Source organism: Pogona vitticeps, chromosome 3 (genome assembly GCF_051106095.1).
Source record: "Pogona vitticeps strain Pit_001003342236 chromosome 3, PviZW2.1, whole genome shotgun sequence".
Classification (NCBI taxonomy): domain Eukaryota; kingdom Metazoa; phylum Chordata; class Lepidosauria; order Squamata; family Agamidae; genus Pogona; species Pogona vitticeps.
In genome coordinates this window covers 53,895,522-53,919,851 of record NC_135785.1, presented here as the reverse complement: position 1 = coordinate 53,919,851, position 24,330 = coordinate 53,895,522, and the positions used below count along the sequence as shown (strand labels likewise).

The following is a 24,330-nucleotide window of genomic DNA, read 5'->3' as shown; positions in this document are numbered from 1 at the left end:
CTTCTCCCACAGGGGTTTAGTGGAAAACCTGATGCAGTCCAGCCTCACCCAGACTCTGCCTCCAGCGGCCCCCAGGTAAACTGAGTTTGAGACCCCTGGTGTAGCGTGTCCAGATTACAGTGCTAATTGCTGTCAAACTCTACCTCACTAAGCCTTCCCAAGTCAGAATCAAAACTGTTCAGGCTTTGTTGTATATAACAGAAAGGTAAGAGACAACTACTTCCTGTAATATTACATTTTATAAAAATTCTTAAAAGACAAGTTGTGAAAATAGTGTAGCATGGGCCCTCGCAATTTTTTTTCTGCAGAAGCTTCTGAACAAAGGGAAGTATGTTTGACCCCTAATACAAAAGGAATGCTACTGTGGGATGCACTGTCACTCTGGCTTCTGACAGTTAAGAAACAGAAGCCAGGAAGAGGGAGAAAGACTTCCCAACATTTTCTCTTTCTTTTGCTTGCATTTAAAAATGTTTCCCAGATTCTGTCATAACAGCAAAATAGCAAGGAATAAATTTCGACATGTATTAAATATGGATGTGGAAGAATTCTTTTTAAAAACAAATCACAATACAAATTATCTGTTGAAAACAGATTGGGGTGGAAAAGTTAAGCATTCCTTTAAATTGCCTGGTTTCCAATGACAATTGCACATGAATAATAGCAATATGTTAAAGTCAACGTTCATATTCTCTTAAAAGTTTACTATAAAACAGTGAGTATGATCCAGTCAAGTGAAGCACTTCTTGCTTCTCATTGGCTTCAGTGAGAAATTCTTTCTGTTGAAACAAGTGAGTCTGGAGCATACCCATGGAATTTACACTTGCTTTTCTGTTTAAACAAATGGCTGAAAATATGACTCCTGAACTCAAAACGTCATATAGTAAAAGCAAGAGACATTTAAATGGTCTAGTGAGCAGTATAAACACTTTCCTTGTGATGAAGAGATGCTGTCCTGCCCAGAAATATCCAGCTCTTGCTTCATGAAAGGTCTGGAAAATTTGCTGTCAAGTGAAGTGGTCTTGCTCAGTATCCTTACGTGAGTATAGAGGATAGCAAATAAATCCCAAATTTTTTAATTTTAGCAGACAGAAATGCTGTGGCGGAAAAAGCATATGGGATGCATGACCGTGTTCTTGGGCAGCTTAAATTTTTAGAAAAGGTTTGCCCAGTGCTTCATTGTACAGTATTTGCAGTTGGTGTAGTTCATGACGTTTAGAAGAAATACCAAAATGTTACCTCTTAAGAGAGGCCTTCCATAGCAACCCTACCTGATCTCATGTCTTATGTCCTACCTGTTACCGGAATAATTGGCCTCTTGTTGTTTATTTTATTTTTCTGACCTTTTATTTATAATTTCATTGTTCTTGTAGTGTTCTACTGTATTTTATTACATTGTAAACTGCCCAGAATAGTGGATTGCACTTAATGGAGCAGTATAATGAGTAAGTAAGTAAGTAAGTAAGTAAGTAAGTAAGTAAGTAAGTAAGTAAGTAAGTAAGTAAGTAAGTAAGTAAGTAAGTAAGTAAGTAAGTAAGTAAGTAAGTAAGTTAGTTAGTTAGTTAGTTAGTTAGTTAGTTAGTTAGTTAGTTAGTTAGTTAGTTAGTTAGTTAGTTAGTTAGTTAGTTAGTTAGTTAGTTAGTTAGTTAGTTAGTTAGTTAGTTAGTTAGTTAGTTAGTTAGTTAGTTAGTTAGTTAGTTAGTTAGTTAGTTAGTTAGTTAGTTAGTTAGTTAGTTAGTTAGTTAGTTAGTTAGTTGAATCTGGATCCTATCCAGTCAGAACATAATGAGGCTGTGTATTTTGGTGTAGCTGCTGCTGATACTGCTTTGAAAGAACATGTTTCAAAATGTTACTAAAGCAGCTGAAATACTTCTAAAGCAATGGCGTTATGGCAGTATTTCAAATGCTGGGGGGAAGATGGAATGAGAATGACTTCCCTCCTTTTCTGCTGCAGGGCAGTAAGTGAAGGGGATTGGCAAGAGGGAAGAGATAATTCTTTTCTGGTTTAGATTACAGTTGGAAACACTGAGAATTCTTGGGTGATGTGAAGGGGAATTGTACTGTTGGAATATTGGTGAGTTTTACAAGCATGTCAAATTTGTGCTCCAGGAGATGATTGCCTTCTTGCTGAAGAAACATATAAATTAGAAAATTGGAAACATAATTTATATGTCTGTGTTCTCTTTTTATTCATTTAAAATTAAAGAATTTAAATCATATTCTCATAAATTGCTTCCTTCCTTAGGAAAGAATCTGCAGGTTCAGCAAGGAGTTTGCAGATTCTCAATAGCTCCCATTGAATTGGATTAAGCAAAATAAATCAGAGTTTTATACACACATGAAAAGTGATCAAAACTTGCTCTCCAATTCCAGATGCTGGAGTCATATTGTTTAATGGTCACCACAGCAGTGTATCTGTTGGCCTGTTCATTTTCTCCTTTGTAAGTGAGCAGGAGCCATCCTTTCCTAGGGGAAAATAGTATTCTACCCCAATGCAGGAGTTTCAGGATTGTTACTATGGATCTTTGCTACAATTCCCTATCTACTAGCAATTTGTTTGCTGTGATCCGTCACACTGTATGTTGCTTCTCATCTAAGTGACCACTGTTAGCTTATTTGATGTTCTGCTCAAAAAATTCTAGGAGCAGACTGGGCTGAGAGTAGTTTTTAAAGGTCTTCTAGTGACAGGAGCGTATGATCCTCAACACATAGAACTGAATCATTTTATTCAGAAGCTAATTATTGTTGCATCTGCTTAGTACAGGGGTCAGGGAACTTTTTTACCTTTTACCCCCACCCAAAAAATGTATATACGTCAACATTACCCCCCCCCCGGCTCTCGCCGTCCACGGCCACCACCTCTGCCTCTGCACTCGCCCAGGACCTGCGGCCACCACCCGGGCAGCCAGTCTGGAGCCACCACAGCACTGGAAAAGCACGTCCTTGGCAAAGGGAGGCGGGCGCCACAGGGCTGGCAGGTCCACTAGCCATGAACTCAGGTGAGGCAGGGTGGGAAGAGGCCCTCCTTGCCAGTGCACCAGGTGGGTGGGCGTGGGCAGGAAGGAGAGCCCCGGCCAGGGCTCTGCCAGGCAAAAGAGTCCAGCTGACCTGGTACACCACCCTCTCCCCAACTTTGGAGGCAAGGAGGGCAGGCGGGTGTCCTGTGCAGTTCCTTGCCAGGGCTCGCTCTCCCTGCGCCAGAATGCCCGCCTACACACAGCATCATTGGAAATAAAATGCCTGGGGGTGAAATGCCTGCCGCGACCGTTCTCATTACCCCCAGGATTTTCATTTATAACCCATTTGGGATAATTTACCCCTGTTCCCTGACCACTGGCTTAGTACTTGGATGGGAAACCACTAGAGATGGGTTATTCATATTAATATAGAAATACCCCAGCCCAAGTGTATAAGAATACACCACTCAGATGGAGATAACGAGGGTCCGTCCTCCTGAGGCCAGACCGTCCACTCACTGTTCTGCTGCTGCTGCAGGCTCCACGCTCCCTTCCTATTGCTCCGTAGTTTGCGATGGATTACCCACTCTTCGACCTCGTCATCCCACCTTCTGTCAGGAGTGGCTAATCCACTGCAAGCTCTGGAGCTATAGGAAGGGAGTGTGGAGCCTGCAGCAGCAGCAGAATGGTGAGCGGACAGTCTGATCCCAGGCAGCCGGACCCTTGTTATCTTCACCTGTGCGGGGGTATTTGTATACGAATAGCCCCATCTCTAGGAACCAACATATAATGACAGATCTCCAGAATGGGCTAGGAAGAATTCTGCATAAAACCCTAGAGGCTGCTGCCAGTCAGTGTTGACAATACTGGGACTGACAGAGCAGTAATCTGACTCTGTAAGGCAGCATCCTATGTTCCTGTATTTTCTCATTAATGTGAATCCAGGCTGCTATCGTGATACTGACAACATTGTGAATGAATGTGAAAGGCTCTGGCCTCCGATATGTGGAACCTGCTCACATCAAAGGCCAAAATATAGCTTATGTTTACATCTTGTACCACTGAGTCCCCTTTTCTTGCTCAGTTGTTCACGATGCACCCAATTAGGTGAACTATATCTTATGCTTGAATGGCCAGTTAGTCAACTTGACTGCTGGTTACTGATTCCCAAACTGCAAAGCAGTGATAAGCAGACAGATTTGACTGTGAGCTCCCTTTCCATGTGTAGCTACTCTTCCTCTCACCTCACCCACAGAGTATTTCTGCCCTTATGTATTCTTCTACTGCTTGTACTTTTGTAATTGTCCCCGGTGTCTTTCATCTTCCCAGCAAAGTTTGAACAGTACACAGAAAGTTAACTGCCTGGAGTCTTTTAAATATAAGTAACACACACCCAATAATAAGCTATTGGTTGGTGTTTTTTTTGTTTGTTTTGCTTTTGTTTTGCTGGTGGATTTTTTTTTTCTGCCTGCAAAGAAACATAAACACAGCACTCATTTCTGGCAGGTTTTTACTGTCAGAGTTTTTCCTATTATATTTATCTTACAATTTGCCAGGGGGTGAAGTTATTAAGTTTTAGCAGCAGCCATCGATCAAGTTCACAAGTTAACACGATAAAGGCTCTGTGCCGCTCCGATCCGGGAAAATGATGATCCTCACTCGGTAATTAACTAAATGAGAAAGTTAAATCTTACTTGAGAGCTGGGAGAGATGCAAGAGAGGTGTTTGTCAGTTTCTCAGTGGAAATTAGAAGCAGTTTTTTTGCAATTCCCTAAGCTGCTGCTCTGTCATATTTTACATAAGCACTGGGAAAACGTCTTGTAATTAGTGCTGTCATGGAACGTTTTTTTTTCCTGAAGGATGTTGGAATAATTCATTAGATTATCAAGAAAGCCTTGTGTCCTGAAATGATTAGCACAGTGAAATTTAAACCATTAACGATAACAAGTTTAGAGCTTGCTGCAGTGCAGAGGCACCCAGGGTATGTCTGTGCCTATTTCAATCATTTCTTATAATTAAACATTATGTCTTTCCCATCCCCCCTCCATTCCCTTCACTTGGACCCAACCAAAAATTCTGTTAAGGTGGCTCTGAAAAGATCAGCATGTTTACCAGCAAGGGATAAAAGCTTTGATAGACAAGAAATGGTGGGAAAGACTGAAATGTTCTTTTTGACCCTGATGCTGACATTGAGCATAGAAGACTACTGTTGCCTTATTTGGTTGTCAAAACTAGCACTCAGTGCTGTTTGCTTCCTCAGGATGATAGTGATAGTTAATGGTGGTGTTGGTGGCAGTGATGATGATAATGGTCATAGTAATATTATGATAATACGTACTAATACAGATTTCTGTTCTACACTAGTGTTTTATAAGAGCCTAACAAGAAGGGGCTCTCACCAGACCACCGACCCTTGTCTTTTTGGTCCTCTACCATTTCTGCACAACCATGTAGATGCTACAATGTGTAAAAAAATAAAAGTATGTTTATAGAGGTTTGACCTTGCCTAGTTAAATACTATGGCTGCAGAGCTTATTGGGGAATGGAAGACAACCAGATGGTGTGCAGTGGGGAGGCAGGTGATTAACTGAATTCCAGAATGCATGCTTTACATGTGGAAGGTTTCATGCTCAGACTTTGGCATCTGCATTTAAAACCATAAGGTGAGAAAGATCTCACTGCCTTAGATTTTAGGCAGCCATTATCAGAGTAAAGAATACTGAGCTTATTGGACCAGTGATGTTAATTAGTGTAGCACATCAGCCAGAACACTATTGGTGTTTCCATAATGTTTGCATGGATAAAGGTAAAGCTTCCCCTTGACATTTTACTCAGTCATGTTCGACTCTAGGGGGCGGTGCTCATCCCCGTTTCCAAGCCGTAGAGCCAGCGTTTGTCCAAAGACAGTTTCCGTTGTCACGTGGCCAGCGCGGCTATACACAGAACGCTGTTTACCTTCCCACCGAGGTGGTACCTATTTATCTACTCGCATTTACATGCTTTCGAACTGTTAGGTTGGCAGGGAGCTGGGACAAAGCGACGGGAGCTCACTCCATCGCGTGTATTCAATCTTACAACTGCTGGTCTTCTGACCCTGCAGCACACAAAGGCTTCTGTGGTTTAGCCCACAGCCCCACCACATCCCCCCAATGTTTGCATTGCTTGCTGTGATTAGTTGGTGAAATGCTGGGATACATCCCATTGTCTTGTTGGGCCTGTGAGCAAACGTGATTCAGAAACACCAGGGCACCTTGGCAATTAATTAGCTGTGGGATGTTATCCAAAACGTACACAAACATGAATAGGATTTTGGCCATCATCATACATTCAGTGGCAAATCCTTTTATCCATCTCAAACAAGCAAATTTGGATAGCATACCTTTTACTGCTTGGTTTTACTGTGAAGAAAAAAAAAGCAATTTTTTTTGTGGTTTCTCTGAACGCACACCAATGAGCTATTCCACAGAGAACACTCTATTCTTCAGCAACACTTTCTCTTAAGATCACTAATTACACTGAGTGTATGGGAACATTCCACTCTTAGATCATTTCCCTGCGACTCATCAAACCAAGGCCTTCATTTCCCAAGCAGAGCCTCACTGTCTAGCAGTCAGCAAATCACTACAGTAAGACATTCAACTAACTGTGCTCCTGAGCCTCTCACCACTTCCAAGGTGCTCAGGAGACATGCCTGGCTTAGATTTGGCCTTCCCCTTGATACCTGCTTTACTATAGAGGAGCTGCCATTCAATAAAATTAGACCTGTTTAATGAAAAAATGGATGATAAGTTGTAAAATTACAAACCAGAGCCAAAAGACTGGATATTCACTCAAAACGTTTCAACTCCAGATCCTTTCAGTTTTCCACCAACTACAAATCACCTGTTTACATTTCTTTTCACCACCTGGCCAATCTACCTCCAGATCGTCACAGATCTTCACAAGATCCCTCATTCCCAAAGGAAAAAAACCTTCTAACCACTCCACCCCCTGAATCTGACTACCCTACACCTTTTGAAAATTGCTTCTCCCATTTCTACCAGCACTGGCAAGCCATCACTACCCACCATTGGATCATCATCATCATCTGCTGTGGCTATGCCATAGAATTTACCTCCTTACCACCAACTGATGCATGTGCTGTCACCTGGCCATCTCATCTTTCATGCAGAAATCAACATTCGGCTTATCTAAGGAGTTCCCCCTCAATACGCCAACTTAGGGTTTCTTTCATGCTACTTCACCATTCTCAAATGAGATGATGAGTTGAGAGCCATCTTGGATCTAGGAGAAGTAAATTTTTCCATACTCCCCAAACTATTCTGCATGATTACCACACAGTTTATTATCCAGCTTTTCCATAGGGGAGATTACTTCATGACAATCAACTTAATAGGATGCTTGTTTTCACAGGTCAGTTCTCAGATTCATGATTGACAACCGCATCAACTACTTCCCAATACTAACCTTTGCTTGACCTTGCTACTTCCCCAAGAGTATTCACAAAGTGCATAGCTACCATAGCAACATACCTCAGAACTCCCGGGGCATCATAATGTACCCATACATAGTTGACTGGGTGCTCGTTGCAGTCTCTGATGCATTGCTTCAGGAAGGCCTCACAGCAGCTGCGTCTCCATTACAAACAAGTTGGGTCTCAAAATCAATACCACAAAATCTCATCTCATTCCATTACCTGTAATAGACTTCATTGATGTTCAACTAGATTCAACGACAGCTATGGTATCGCTTTGGTTCAGGAGAGCAAGGATGATTATTGCACACAGTCAAGTTCTCATCTCTATCAAAGCATGCATGGGAAGGAAAGTTCAGGTGCTCCTGGGCCTTTTTGCCTCCACAACAACAGTCACCCCAATAGCCCGGCTTCACATGCACTTCTTACAATAATGTTTCCTCCATGGCTTCATACAGGTAAAGGAGAACCCAGCAGCTTGTGTCTACCTCCTCTTACACATATGACACACTCTGAGATGGTGGACTTCCAATTTCCACATCTGCAGAGGGATTCCATTTGCCCCCTCCATCCCATCCATTGTTTTGGCCACAGATGCCTTGATTCAAGGATGGGGAACACACTGCAAGGACTACAGTATCCATAGCAATTGCAGATCACCAGATAAAACAATAACAGCATGACCTTAAATAACAGATGTGGTTGTAAATGTGTATATACAGGCTTTTTATTTCCTTCTGTAGTTGACTTGATTTAATGGAGCTTGTCACAGACCAAATAAACAGTAAGAACTAATTACAATTAAATAAATATGGTATGGATAGATAATATTTATGACTACAGATTTAATGAAATATTCTTTTCATCTCCACCTATCCTAATTTTAACATATTGATTCAGTACTTTAGATAAGAATATTATTAATTAGCATAAGAATACAGTAAAATATGGATGTTCTGTAGAATTATAGATACATGAATTTATTTACATTATGCTGTTCCCAGTAAGTTATAAATGCATTTTTTTAATGTTATATAGCCCTTGAAGAAAGCTGACAGGCTAAAATCTGTCAAGCATTTTACACTGGAATAAAGAGTTGATATTTTCTACATCCTGGCACTATAGTTTCCCCTCTTTTTTGACCTAATATTTCAGTGAATGTATCAGTAAAAGTTACTTTCATTACTTTCCACTCTTGTGCAAGAACAAAAAACTCCCAGTGAGAGACAGTTCTTTTAGTACAGTGTCTCATTCTGTCAAGATCCTTTTTTTTATTGAACAAGAAAATGCGCAAATATTAATTGAATACTTATTTCTAGTCAACTCTGAAGTGTCAGCAGACAGTGAATAGTTACAGAAAACTTCATGGTGTGAAAAAAAACTACCTACTACCCCCTCCTTTAATTGCTTTCACTGTGAGCTTATCATTATATGCCATACATTGCATTATTCTTTCCTTTATCTGTTTTGTACTCTTCGCAGATAGATTTCATGACCACAGTGTGGTGTTCTGTTATTTTTATGTTGTGGTTGCCAACATTTTAAAAATGGAATTATTTGTTTTTTGCTTGCTTGCTGACGATAGTTTCTCTCACACACAGTTTATTTCTTGGTATGTAGTGGGTTTATTTCTCCAAGCTGTGTATATATAACTAGTGTTACAATAATTCCTTTTACACTGCCTATACATCCTGTAGGGATAGCAAGGAAGCATTTGGTCTTAACCTTTCCCTCCAGGTACTGGTTAATAGCCAGCTGGTAGAGCTAATGGTTACAGTTGGGTAGTTCTGTTAAGTTCATGCAGCTGCTTGAATACATCCATAAAGCTACAAGATGCAGTGGTACCTCGCTTAGCGATGTTAATCTGTGCAGCAAAAATCGCTGCTAAAAGCCCATAGGAATGCATTGAAACCGCTTCAATGCGTTCCTGTGGGCAAAAAACTCACCTTTAAGCGAAAATCCTCCATACAGCGGCCATTTTTGCTGCCCGGTATGCGAGGAATCCGTCCCAAAACACAGCAGGCAGCCATGTTTTTTCTGGTGGCCATTTTGGAACCGCCAATCAGCTGTAGGAAAAAGATTGCTATGCAATAATCGGTAAGTGAAACAGCTTACCGATCATCGCAAAGCAATTTTTTCCTATTTAAAACATCGCAATGCGATCGCTTTTTCGATCGCAAATTCTTCGTCGCTAAGTAGTTTCGTCATTAAACGGGGCGCTCGTTAAGCAAGGCACCACTCTACATATTTCATGCTGACCAAATGATAATTTAAGGCTACCTGACTTTTTTTAAAAGCAACTTATAAATTGGGTGGGACAGGGACTGCTTATGTAGCAAAGGAGCCATTTGGAGAATAAACAATTACATACTATTCTGGATTCTGACCAGTATGCAGTAAGCCAAGGGCAATTATTTGGTTCTATTTAATCATAGCTTATGATATTAAAATAGGAAGTCATTGTGGAATTTACTGCTAGGGAAGTTGATTATCTTCTCGGTGATAACATTGGTAAGAATAGCCAGTGTTGAGACATTAATGTCCCTTTCTAAATTACTGACTGGTTAGCTCCATACTTCTTTTCTAAGCCAATAGTTCACTGTACAGATAATGTGACTTCCACATTAACTATTGTACCTAAAGAATTTTTTCAAAATAAACCTCAGCAAAAATATCTTGTGTCCTTCATGAGATCAATAGAATGTTCTTGTGTTCAAGACTGCTGAATTTGTCTCTGGAAGACACTGTTGAGATAAACTTCAGTAATAAAAAACTGCATTTTGTAAAGTTCAGATTTTTAAAAGGTGGGTGGAAGAAGTTGTTGCAAAGTGCTGCTTATCGTTCTGCTTGTTTGAAACTGAAACAGGAAAGGGGTACACAAACAACTAAAGAACTTGCCTTTGTTGGATTATGGGGATTATTTACTTATTTAAAATATTTTTATCTTACCTTTTTCCTTAAAAAGGACCCAAGGCAGCTTATGTCCCTAAAAGAAATTAAAAGCATTAAAAGTTAACAACAGTTGTATACAAATACTAAAAGGATCAAACAAATACCGTACTAAAAAACATAAGCAACACCAAAAGCCATTCAAAGAAGGAAGATACACCAGTTATTAAAAAACCGCAGTCAGACAGCCAGTCACTTAGGGAAAGCTTGCCTGAAGAGAAAGGTCTTTGCTTGCTTGCAGAAGGAGAACAAATTTGGGGCCAGTCTAGCATCCTGTAGGAGGGAGTTCCAAAGTCTGAGGAGCAACAGAAAGGGCCCTCTCCCATCTACCTGTAAAAGACTAGGACTGAAAGAAAGGCATCTCTTAACACCCAGACAGGCTCATAAAGGGAGATATGGCCCCAGCCATTTACAGTTTTCTAGGTTAGAAGTAATACTTTGAATTCTCCCCAAAATGGATTGGCTGTCAGTGGAACTGCTGTAACAGGAGGGTTATGTGATCTTTGTTACCTGCTCTAGTAGGCAATCTGGCTTCTCTGTTTTGGACCCGCTGTTTTGGACATTTTCCGTAGGCAGCCCCACATAGAGTGTGTTACAGTAATCCATCCAGGATGTAATTTAGGAATGTGTCACCATGGCCAGGTCATGGAGTCCTTGATATTCAGTCAAATGATCTATGATCATGCTGAAGAGTGCCAGAACTAATTTCTGGCACATTAACATGTCTCTGATATATGTTCAATTAACCAAGGACAAGGAGATCCGATATATATATATATATATATATATATATTTGTTTATTTTCAGCTGAAAAGAAGCAAAGATAATGGACACAACTCAGTCCGCCAAAACATGCAGAGAAGAGCACCACACACTTGTTACAGATTATACATTTTATAAGTTTTGAAAAGAGGGAGGCAGAAGGGGGTGTGGAGAAGGGGAAAGGAGGGATTGCAGGTGCCTGGGCTTTTGGTAATAATTCATCTCTCAGCACAGGTCTCTTATCACTAACCAAGGACAAATTCCCAATTAGACTACAGTGTCTAGTTGCAGGCAAAAGGAATTCAGGCAGCCTCCCTCCTTTGTCTATTCTTATCTGCTAAGCAGAAACCCTTTATGTGATAGGTTTACACATTTATATAGCAAAGCAAATTGCAGAAGCAAGATGGCGGCAGTTAGGCTAAGTTATTCATTTATATAGCCGACCTCAAGGGGGTATATATTGAAATTCTGGAACTCTGTTGGCATTGAAGGAGTCAAATCAACACACTCTGTGTGTATGTATGTGCGTGCGTGCGTGCACGTAGATAAAGATATAGATATAGCTAGGAGTTGCAGTACACTAACTAGGGATGTGCACTAGCACAAAAAATGGATTCAGAATTCAAATTTGGAATTACAGCCATTCAGATTCGGAATTCCAAATTTTAAAAAATTTGAATTTCTGGATATCCAGAAATCTGTTACAGTCCACATGAATACTATATAACCATTATTTTTCCCTTTTAAAAAAATCAGGCAAAATGTTTTTAAAGTATTTCCAGATGTCCTTTGACACTTTCCCAGTGATTATGCCAAACAAACACACAAACAAAAAAGTGCACACCAACCACCATTAGTGCCTAGATGTTAGGAAATGAGTGTAATGAGCATACTGATTGAACCCTGAACAATGCAAATGCCAGCAGGAAATGCCAGCAGCATTGGGAAAGCAAAGGACAGGTCACACTGGGTGTGAGCAAATGCCCTAGGCAATACTGGCAGACAGATTGAAGCAGCAGATAGCCTGTGGTGGGTTGAAACTGTGCCAATAGCATGGGGCACAGCACTGGTGTGTGAGTGGGCACAATCTTGAAGTAACAGTTGGAAGAAAGAAAGAGGCAAAAGGAGGGAGCAACAGACTGAAGCATGGCATACGTAGTACGCATGTAGTGTATGCTATTTTCTTTTACTTAAAGAGGACTTCAGGAAAGCCCAGCAATGGTAGGTTGAACTTAAGGAAAGTAAATTTTTCTACAGATCCAGGTGCCAGGAATGAATGGTGTGGAGTGACATTGTCCTCTGCCTGAGAGAACAGTCTCTCACTAGGGTCACTAGTCAGTGGACAAGACAGCACTTCCACTGCTACCTTGACCAAACCTCCTCAGACTCCTTTTCAGCCCAATAAAATAAGGGATCAGTCTCTTTTGTCTTGTAGGGCTCCTACATGTACATCTCTACTCTGCCTCTAGACCGTGTCCTTCCTCTGGGGTGGTGTATGTGGAGGACAGGCTTCTGCCATGTTTCCAAGTCAATTTCCCATAAAGTTTGCCCTGTTGTTGCAACGATGAGGGGCTTGGACTCTAGAACACAGCTGCTGATATTGCTGTTTGGGTTGCTATGAATATTGGTGGTTTCTTACTGCTCTTTGCCCCTTCAGAGCTAACTGGACCTTCTTCATTCAGCAAATGCTCAGGAGATTTCTCGTAAGCTGCTATGTCTATCTTTCAGTTGGAAAGAACCAATGAGGAAAAAAAATCTTCTGGTGTCTGTGCCTGCTTCTAGACAACATTGGTGCAGGCAGGCATTATTTACAGCAGTGGTCCCCAACCTTGGGCCTCCAGATGTTCTTGGACTTCAACACCCAGAAATCCTGGCCAGCAGAGCTGGTGGTGAAGGCTTCTGGGAGTCCAAGAACATCTGGAGGCCCAAGGCTGGGGATGACTGATTTACAGGTTTTGCTCTCATCCCAGCCCTTCCCCTTGGGAAAGCCATGGCAAACCCAGTCAGGAGTTCTCTACCATCACTACCCTTGGTGCCAGAATATTTCCATTTTTGTTTCTCTCAAAACCACTCTCGGATACCTAACAAATAGGTTTCACTTTCACTGCTTCCTCTAGCAAGCAGAAACCTAGCCTTTTGCTTTCTAATGCATCTATAGGAGAAATTGGGACTCCATATAGTAGGAATTATTATTACAGATATTCAGAATTATCAAATTCTGATTCAGATGTATTTGGAACTATTTGAATATGGCACCATTCAATTAATTCTGAATATTTCCAAATACATAATTAACTTTAACTGCTGTTTCTGAGGCTTATAGTAGCTTATATACTGCAAGATGCCTGCTTCGTTTATTTATGAAGTTTGGGGAAGTCCATATGGGTTAACAGACTAAATGCTAAATCCCCATTCTTACTGTCGTTGTAGTTAGTTTGCTCTCTTCTTTCCAGTCTCCCTTCCATGGGACATGAACTGGGACATGAACTGAAGTTGGGAAAAGTGCCCCCTGACCAATGGCAACAGGCACAAAAAAGCAAGAGGCTGAACAGGTCTCCGGCTATCTCCACATCTACTGAAACATGACTCTTTCCTGCTCTGGCTTTCTGAAGTTAAAATTGCCACTTTCTACTTTGCACCACTCTATCTGCTGTCACTCCTTGGTGGGAGAAGCTGTGGGGAGAGGGAATAATGCAGGTAGATGGGCTACCAAACTCATTTGGTCATTCTGCCTCTTCCAACACCTTCTTCCTTTACACATGAGTTAACCTGGTGTTGAAACACATGTTTCTTATTGACATGCACAGTTTAGACCTGACAAGTTATCCTTTCTCTTTCCTTCATATTAGATGGAGGTGTTAGTATACACACAATGCTGCAGCAGTTACTTTCTCCTATCAGTATTTATCGAAAGGTGTTATCAAAACAGTTGGAGACAGTTAGTCACTGATGGGTTTCTCAGAAATCCAGTCAGTTCTTTTACTGCTGTCTGCCTCAAGACAAAATAAGGGCTTTCTTTTTTCTTTTTCTTTTTTCTTCAGTAAACGATAACAGATGCTTAGAATATTTGTCAAGTGAATGTTTCAGAGGTGGAAAATCTTGTACTTTACAGCCTCATTAGAGATTAAAGGACAGGCATTGAGGTCTGTATATATAGGGGTAAAGATGATTTTTTGTTGTCATAAAAAGTTATACTGCCTAGAAATTATATAGCACCTTACATAAACTGAGTCAGAGAGGTTTGAAATGACTTGCCTAGAGCCAGAAACTGAACAGCCTGTAACTGAATGGGGCATTTCCAGTTCCAGGCCTCTCTTCCAATCACTGCCAGTCCCATTCATATGCACACTTTCTTGCTGTCATAACAATAATTGTACTCTCCCTTCATCCTCAGTACCGAGCAGTAGTGATTGCTAGTGTTTAAAAGATGGATTTGATTTGATGAAATTACACCTGAGGAAAGGAGGACAACTGTGGAAAACACTGGAAGAAACCTGTATGGGTTGTTGAGTATAGCGCAAGATACACTCATAGGGTGTTATGAACAAGAACTCTCAGTTTCTCATCCATAGGAAATCCTTACTTTCTTGATTTCAAGTGGCAACCTCAAGCTGACTGTTTTGGCTTATTCTATTGTTTTCTTGGTATCTTATCCTGGAATGGTAAAAAGAAAATAAGACAAACTGCCAGATGTTGCCGTGATTGTGGGAGAGTGGTGACGATTAAGTTTTGAAACCTTTAGACTACAACAGACAACCTGGTGCCCTCCAGGTGTATTGAATTGCCACTTTTGTAAGCAACAGACAGCATGGCCAGTAGTGAAGCATTATGGAAGCCATCATTGAAAACATGTAGAAGATACCTGGCAGCCCACCTCTGTTCCATATACATAAATAATGGCTCAATATCACAAAAGATTGTATAGTGCCAGGTTAAAACAAGTCTCTCTTTTATGGGATACTACTGACTGATTTTTTTAAATGATGAGTTTCAGCAAACTGGTAATTCCTATCATTTTATACTTTTGTGTTTTGTGTTTAAGAGACATGAAGTTTTTTATTTTTACAAATTTTTTATTTATAGAAAAATGCATTAAAACATTGAATTAATGATCAAAGAATTCCTTAGTCTTCAGAATTAGAGCTTTTTCAGTGTATCTGATATTTACCTTAATTTCTAAATCATTCTTCCTCGAGCCAGTGCCCTCCAGAGGTGTTGGACTACAATATCCACAACTTCAAGCCAGCATGCATCCAGAAGGCACCAGATTTAAGAAGGCAAAACATCAAGAAGACTAACATAGATAATGCAGATGTTAACAAATGAATGTCTCAAAAAGTAAAAACATTTCTGTTTCTCAGGATTGCAGGGCTTTCCCTTCCTCACTTTTGAGAGTACAGATGTGAAAATTGCTGTTTTATAAAGTCTTATGGGAAGGGAAACAGCCGCATCCTCTCCTTATAACGATCTTATGCTACAAAATGATTAATCATTCACTCACAAGGGCATTATTGCAGGTAGGATGGGTGGCTGCCAGAAGAGGCCTTCTGTACTACCGTTGTGAAAAGATCTCTGACGTATCCCAAGCAATCTAGAATTAAACAATTCTGATAAATCTTAAATCACATACATTTAAAAAGAATATCAATGGCCTGTAACCCAAATCCAAACAAGTACTAAGTAAAACAAACAGATTATGGAACTACAAAATCAGCTAAGCACCAAAAGCCGAAGTAAACAAGTCATATTCCTGGTTTCTATAATATTCCATTTAGAAGGTTGGCAGAGAGTGCTATATACAAAACAGAACCATAAAAACACTGCTTATTTAACCTCTATCAATGGATGTGCCAGAAATAAAGCCCCTAATTATTATTTCAGTTGCCAGGCTTGTTCTCATGAGAGCCAGTGGCTCTCCAGTATCTTTGGAAGTCCAGTTCTGCTAAGAATGTAAGGTTCTTCAACGTGGTCTCTATGAATCCACACCAGTGGGTTAAGACAGCACCTGCGCTGGCCTCTCGGAATCTCCTAGAGCTATAGAGAAAAGTAACAAAGTTTTAGGTTGCCCTGTACATTGCATGCTCCGCCCGCCAACAGCTCAGTTTCATATGCCCGCCGCATATAGAGGGTTGGAACCCACTCAACAGTGATGGACATGTGGGGAGGCTGGGCGGGATGTGTGTATTCATAGAGATCCACTTGAAGAACCATGTTTACAGGTAAGTAACCTGCCCTTGTTCAACGTGGTCTCTATGAATCCACACCAGTGAGTGACTAACAAGCTCACTTACTGGATGGCAGGCCATCACTGCAGAAGTGAAGTAAGTACAGCCCTCCCAAAATTGGTCTCATTTTTGACCCTTAGGTCCAGCTTGTAATGTGTAACAAAAGTAGACACATTGGACTAGGTTGTTGCTCTGCAAATCTCCTGGATGTCAACTCCCCGCAGCACGGCCGTCAATGTGGCAACAGCTCTGGCAGAATGAGCTCTGAGACCTTTGGGAATAGGTTTGTTCTGCAGTTCGCAGGCCAGAGAAATTGTGGAGACCAGCCATCTGGACAGAGTAGATGAGGCAGCGGAACCCTTACGCTGACCATAGAAGCAAAGGAACAGTTTCGGAATTTTCCTAAAGTCCTTAGTCCTAGTAACATAAGAAGCTAATGCTCTCCTAACATCCAAAGAATGGAGCATGCGCTCAACATCAGTAACTGCATCAGGAAACAACGTTGGTAATATTAAAGGTTGGTTAACATGGAACTCGGAAACCACCTTAGGGAGAAAGGAAATATCAGGATGTAAAACCACCTTGTCTTTGAAAAACTTAAGGTACGGAGAATCCGCACGAAGTGCTGCCAGTTCACTGGCTCTATGAGCAGAAGTGATGGCTACCAGGAATAGAGTCTTAAATGAGAGCAATCTGAGATCACATGAGGCCATGGGCTCAAAGGGGTGACGAGTGAGGCAGTGTAGCACAGTCTGTAATGACCACTGTGGTACTGGTTTCTTCAAAGGTGGTCTTATATTGGACAGACCCTTATAAAAGGCTTTTAAAGTTGGGTGTGAAAACCACCGGGATGACTCAGAGCCAGGAGGCTGAAAGGCGACAATGGCCGATGTATAAACTTTTAAGGTAGACTTGGATAGTCCAAAATCAAAGAGGTGTCAAAGATAAAGGAGAAGGGTAGATAAAGCCGCAGGCGAAGGTTGTAACCTGCGCACCTTAGCAAACTTCAGAAGGCTTTGCCACTTGTATTTGTACAGTAATTTACTGGCTGGTTTTCTTGCCTTGTCAATGACCTCTGTCAATGATGGGAAATCCGTCACGCTGTCAAGTGGAGTGATTCCAAGTCCAGATGAAGGATGTTCCCTTCGTCCTGAGTGATGAAATGTGGTAGAAGTGGCAATGTCATCTTGTCTACCGCTGTCCGAAGAAGCATGGAGAACCACGGTTGACGTGGCCACCAAGGAGCAACGAAGATTGCCTCCGCTTTCATCTAAAGAGACCTGACGAGGGCTCTTTGAAGAATAGGTATCGGTGGGTAGAGATAGAGAAGTCCCTTGTTCCACGGGATCATAAATGCATCCCCTAGTGACCCTTCGCCCCTTCCTGCTCGAGAGGCATATTTCTCGCATTTCCTGTTGGTCAGCGTCACGAACATGTCTATGACTGGTCGACCCCACCTGTGGCAGAGAGTGAGAAACACCTCCTGATCTAGCTCCCACTCGTGAGATTGGAACGAGCGGCGGCTCAGTTCATCTGCCAACTGATTGTCGTGGAGATATGAATGGCTACTGGGAAGATGTGTTGTTGGTAGCACCACTCCCATAGATGGACAGCCAGAAACAGTAGGGACTTCGACCGTGTTCCCCCTTGTTTGTTCACATAGAACATGGTCGTGGTGTTGTCTGTGACCACTTGTATTGCTCTGCCTCTCACAAGGGGGAGGAATGCTCTGAGTGCCTTTATGACCGCTATCAGCTCCAGGTGATTCATGTGGAGAAAGGCTTCTTGAGGGGACCAAAGTCCATGAATTTGATGGTCCTTGCAGTGAGCTCCCCAGCCAAGGGGGCTGGCATCCGTTGTTACTTGACGTGTAAGTTGTAGGGGACGAAAGGGTCGTCTTATCAGTAGATGTGGTGGGAACGTCCACCACTGAAGTTGATTTGCCAATTCTGGCGTGACTTTCAGTCGCTTGTGTTGACATGGGCGGGATGTGTGAGCTGCTGCATAAGGTAGCTAAAGAAGCTATATAGGAACACTCCAGGTTCTTTAAGTAAATTCACATCTCTAGAGACAGATGGTGTGTCAGAGAGTATTAAAGGAACTTGAAGACGTAATCTCATGACTTCTGTCCATCATCTTTGAGAATTCTGAGAATACAAGAGAAATCCCTGAAGGTTGAATGTGGGCAAATGTTGCTGTTTTCAGAAGGAGAGAAAGGTGCATCTGGGCAGCAACTGAGTAGCGGGCTTGACATCAGTATTCGTGCTTTTTATCAGTTTTAGAACAGATAAATAGTTGGCCTGTGAGCTCTTAGAAAAAGATGGTGATTCCTAAGAACCAGTGTGTCTTTCTTAAGAGCGAATCATGTTGAGCTAATCATGCATCTTCTTTTGATAGAGTCAGAAGCTTGGTAGATTGGATAATACTTTAAATATAGTGTATTATAATTGTAGCAAGGCTTTTCACAAAGATGACACCCAGCTGGGAGATGTACCCTGTTTCCCTGAAAATAAGGTCTAACCTGAAAATAAGCCCTAGTATGATTTTTCAGGATGCTCGTAATAAAAGCCCTACTCCAAAAATAAGCCCCAGTTGAGCAAAACGCTGGCCTTCACCATTGTACAGTAACCAGAAGAAGATGACAGGACAGTATTTGAATAAATGTAGATTGCCATGCATGAAAAAAATACATCCGCTGAAAATAAGACCTCATGCGTTTTTGAAGCAAAAATTAATATAAGACCCTATCTTATTTTCACGGAAACAGGGTAGCTAATACTCCAGAAAATCGAATCTGGATTCAAGATGAGTTTAAGAGATTTGAGAACTAGAGCAAAATAAACAGGATAAAATGTAAAGTTCTATGTTTAAGCAGAAAAAAATCAGATTCATATATACGGGATGGTTAGTAGACCACAGAGTAAACATGAATCAGTGGTATAATATGGTGACAAAAAAAGCAAAACACTTAATGCAGTACTAGGCAGCTTCAACAAAAATACAGTTTCTAAGTTAAGAGAAGTAATAATACCATGCTATTCATTTTTAATCAAGCCCTGTTGTGAGTATGTGTCCAGTTCTAAGGACATCAACAAGCTAGAACATGTCCAGGGAGTGCAACCAGAATGGTAGAAGATCTGGAAATCAGGTCCACTCCCTGAAGTTTGCTCTGACCGCTGTCCAGAGGGAGAGACTAGATATCTGATGTGATTCTACTTCCTTACACTCCTCATTGTTTGCTTACATGTTTGCTGTTAGAGAGCGTTGTACAGGCAGTAACATCAAGGAGCATGAGTTAACAGACCTTCAGTTGCTGGATAGGCTGCAGCATGTGCTCAGTGTTTCTGACTCCTAATGTTAGCCCTATCCAATGATGTCCAGGAAAATCAACAGGGGCACCGTCCTGCTGACTGTCTTCTGGTTAATGTCAGCATGGGCTAGAAAGGTAACTTCATGTCCTGAACTGCATCAAAAACCAAACATAAATGGACAGACAGTCTGCACTATCTAGTTATGCTGTGGAAGTGAGTAATCACTGCCACCTCTCTAATGATGGAAAAAGGGTAATCAGTTTATAGCTGGAAAAGGATATCTCGTTTTCCTTATGCTGAAAGGGGACTTCTTTAGGTATAGGCTTACAGTCTTTTGTTGTTTTTTGTTTAGCAGCTAAAGAGCTCATAAAGCCAAATGCATGGTAACAAATCAGTATTTTATTTTCAAGGATGGGGACTCGTGACTCTCTGTCAAGTCCAACTTAAGACATGCCAGTGACTTGACTCAGACTCAGCTTAGGGGTTTTTGGGGAAACTCATGACTTGGAACAATTTGTCCGAGGCATGATGTTGAGTCCCTATAGGCCTTCCTACCTGTTGCTGTCACCACCTACCATCACCATCTTCAGAGCAGCAAGCCCGGCTTCCCTTCTAGGAGTCAGCTCCTACCTCTGCCCATGCATCTACTGCCCAGCTGAAACGCCAGCACATGCACAGAGACAGCAGGCAGCTTCCTTTCCCAGAGCTGGCTGCTGCCCCCCCCCAGCACATGTGCCAGAGAGACAGCAGCTAGCTCCAGAAAGAGAAGGTAGCCCACTGTCTCTGTGCATGGACGTGCATACACCAGCCCAACTTCCCTTCCAGGCCCATTGTCTCAATGTCCCCTCCCCCGGGAGAGACTAGTGACTCAAGATTCAGTCCCAAAGACTTAAACTCAGACTTGGAAGTCAGTCCTGAAGACTTGCCAACATCCCTTGTTATTTTGATGAAATAAAATCTTGCCCTATACTGTATATTCATTGAAAAGTAAATATCACTTGAAATGCACTGGATTCTTTTGAGTTCCGATAGTTTAAGCGGTCATTCTCACTGAGATACTTTGCTTTTTTACATTTATATATAAAATACTTACTCTGAATCCATGTTAAAGAGCTACCAATGGTAGTAAACTCCTATGTATCAGACCCTCATTTAGCACTGCAGCATGGAAAGACATCAGAGGTGATCTGCTCTGAGTTTGGAGATTATCTTCCTAGGGTGGATGATGATACAGAGTGGACGTACAAGAGCGGTCATTCCTGTGTGCTGAACGGTAACACTACATCTTATGCAGATTTTTTTTTTATTTGATTCACTTGTGTCCACATTTTAAAAGCATACGATTCTTATAGTGTTATTAGACAGCAGTGATTGCTGGTATGTTGACTGAAGACAGCCTGCTGTAAGAAGATGGCCTCCTGTAAGATTGGCTGTGCAGCAAATGAAATGGGAAATGAAATGAGGTCGGGCTTATAAAATACACCATTTATCAACTATCTGAACTTTAATCCAGCATTTCATTGGTTTTCCTGTACTGCAAACAACTGAAGTGCTAAGAAAACAGTCACAGAAACCCTGTAGGCCATTGTTTAGTGAGTCCAACCTCCTTGCTTTAATAGTAGGCTATCACCAGCAACATTTGAGTATAGAGAAATCCAGTTTTTCTTTATCACGTAACCGTTTTTTATTACAGTATTTCCATAAAGATGGTGAGGCCTTGACACAGAGAAAGTCTATTATGTTTATTATGATTTTTGTTTTGCCACCTAAACATTTTGTTTTGACAATCAATTACTACTTGAAACTATATAAGGAAACAATCTTCAGTATATTTTGTGTATAGTGTAGACGCTGCCTGTATTGTATGCAACTTCTGGTAGGGCATGAGAAATGTTGCTAATGTGTCATCAGGTTGCTTCTGATATGGCAACCCCATGAATTAATTACCTCTGAAAGGCATTATCATTAATAGTTCTGCTCAGCTCTTGTAGACTAAGTATGAATCATGGCTTCCTTTACCAAGTCAATCCATTTCATATTCAATCTCTGGCTTCAGGTTTTGTTTTTTTTGTTTGTTTGTTTGTTTGTTTGTTTGACATTAATGTCTCTTCCAGGGAGTTTTCTCTTCTCATTATATGTCCGAAGTGTGATGGCCCAAGTTCAGTCATTGCAATTTTATGAGAAATGTATATCATGTTTTCATTCTTAACCCATTGTGTTTCACTTCAAGTAATGCAGAATAATACAAATTGTCCATAGATGAGCTATGTCTGAGACTTCTAGCTGTCAGGGTACCCAAGGATTCTGGACGTTATGTTCATCTATAAGAACATCTGAGACTGTTATTCTAAGTCCCGTTGATAGTTCCACTTTGTCCCACTGAATCCAAGGTTGGGCTATTGAATTATTTATTTTCTCACCTGTCACCGAAATCCTGTTGCAAAGCTACACTGGCAGAAGGGAATAGTATAGCTTGCAGTGGCAAGATACCTCTGATTAACAATTCCCTGCTTGGAGTGCTCATTGCATTCCAGCTGGGTAGCTTTTTGTACAACCAGGAATCCAAGCCGGGAATCTCTAATAGGGATTTTCCTCTGGGAGCTACACCATTTCCCTTGTGTGGACGTAACTACAAAACAGAATGTTGGTAATAGTTTCTTTGTAGCATTTTACTAATGAGGATTATGATGATTGTCTGTTAATAGTTGTGGAATGCCTGAACCTCTAGTTGTTGGATACAAGCTTCCCTGCCCGGAAAAGCATTGGACCATAATTCATTTAGTTGCTGATCTGTGAATGTCCTTGTAGCAGCAAGATACCCATGTACTGAAAACTGTTTGAATATTTTATCAGGAATTTAACAGTGGTCATCCTTCTCATACAGGAGAAGAGGCTTATAACTTAACTGGGTCCCTGAACTACTACTTCTGCAGCCTTCCTTCTGTTGAGTATCTGAAACTATAAAACTATAAACACATTTTTAATAGAACTCTCAAATTTTTCTGTTTAGGTGGCTTTAAGTTCATAATCATTGGATTAGCTGTGCATGATACTGAATAGCGTCAGTGGGAAGCTTATCTTTTTAATCTTGTAATATTTTCTATTAATTTTAGCAGCAATCCATTACGATCCTAAGATAAATATTTTAAGAGCAAAGTTAGGCAGGCAAACAGTTAGATGGTAACATAGGTAATGATGGCAAAATAGGAAGCTGGCAGCAATGTAGTCAATGTAATATATAATTAAGACTTGGATAAATTTGCTTTTCCTATCACCCATGTGAGTATATGTGTGCTATATTGTCTTCTAGGGATATAAAATCTCTGTTATTAAGTATATATATTTTCCCTCATTTTCTTATTCTCTTGTTTAGACGAAACTTGCCAATGGCACTTCAAGCATGATTGTCCCCAAGCAAAGGAAGCTGTCTGCAAGCTATGAAAAGGAAAAGGAGCTCTGCATCAAGTATTTTGAACAATGGTCAGAGTCTGACCAAGTAGAATTTGTAGAACATCTCATTTCCCAGATGTGTCACTACCAGCATGGGCACATCAACTCGTACCTCAAACCTATGTTACAGAGAGACTTCATCACAGCACTACCAGGTATTTCCATGGGCCTGTCTTCACTTTCTGTGTTTGGCCATTTCCCTCCAGAATTTTAAATCCTGTAAACTGGATTAAGCTGTATTGCAAAAGACCACAAATGTGTTTCACAGTTTATTTATTTATTTTGTTTTGTTTTTTATTTATTAGATTTATATACTGCCCATCTAGAATAGGTTTACTCTAATAACAGGTTCTTTTTGACTGGCAGACTACATGTGGGGTTTTATATCCATGCAACATCAGAAATTTACTGGTAATTAGATATAGGGATAGCTAATCTGTTAATTTTGACTTTACTGTTTTCTATTTTCAGGGCCTAGAAATATCATTATGGACCTTGAGAATTTATTTTCCAGTTGGTTGAAATCTAGTAGTAACTTGCAACTAGTGTAGGCATATTGAATCAGTAGATATCTGAGGAGTCAACTGTTCTGTAAGTTCAACTTACTCTAGTTGCAGCTTACTAGTGAATTTTAGTAAGTATTTGTGCATAGTAAATACAGTCTATCCATGTACAAATAAATAAATTTTTGTACATGATTTTGCCTGATCTGGACTTCCTGAATATAATACATTCTGAATGTTATTTTCCCAATATATACATTTTTGTGTGCACTAGTCCCCAATAAGGGTATTTATGTGTACATGTATGAATTGGAGAACTATTGCAGAAATCATAGGCACATTTTGAAGAATCACAGTATATGGATTTGTGTGGCAGTCTAGAAGTGCTTAATTTGGTAATGTCACTTTAAAATATGAACAAAACACATTTGTCTGTCACTACTTAGGCTTGGTGTTGATTGTCTCTCTCTCGATGCTGTGGACCACATCATATGGCCAGTTTGCTTCCTCAGTTTGAAGGGATCTAGGTTAGACATTGCAGCAGCATTATTGCTTCTGATATTACCATTAAAATTACTCTAGAATTTTTTGTCCTACATTTCTTACAATGCCATATCTCTCAAACAGCCTTGCAATGTATTTTCTATGTCTGTGAAGTCTCAGATGTTCTATGTCTGTGGAGTCTCAAAAAGAAGTCCTCAT

At 40.8% G+C, this 24,330-nt stretch overlaps 2 protein-coding genes across 34 annotated transcripts in view; one reads left to right on the top strand and one right to left on the bottom strand.

Moving 5' to 3' along the window:
• Positions 1-23,189, bottom strand: part of LOC144587889 (uncharacterized) — a 54,634-nt gene extending 31,445 nt beyond the window's left edge. For all 23 annotated transcript variants that reach the window (XR_013543092.1, XR_013543098.1, XR_013543106.1 and 20 more), the window contains exons 1-2: positions 10,888-23,189; positions 10,378-10,414 (exon numbers count right to left, since the gene is read on the bottom strand). Coding sequence is in view for 2 of the 23 variants with exons in the window: in XM_078389448.1 (XP_078245574.1) it covers positions 10,378-10,414; positions 10,888-10,983 (133 nt within the window). In the remaining 21 variants the exon portion in view is untranslated. The remainder of the gene's footprint in view (positions 1-10,377; positions 10,415-10,887) is intronic.
• Positions 1-24,330, top strand: part of BTRC (beta-transducin repeat containing E3 ubiquitin protein ligase) — a 204,153-nt gene that overhangs the window by 143,209 nt on the left and 36,614 nt on the right. For all 11 annotated transcript variants that reach the window (XM_020790755.3, XM_020790752.3, XM_020790754.3 and 8 more), the window contains one exon: positions 23,049-23,280. In XM_020790755.3, the coding sequence (XP_020646414.1) occupies positions 23,049-23,280 (232 nt within the window). The remainder of the gene's footprint in view (positions 1-23,048; positions 23,281-24,330) is intronic.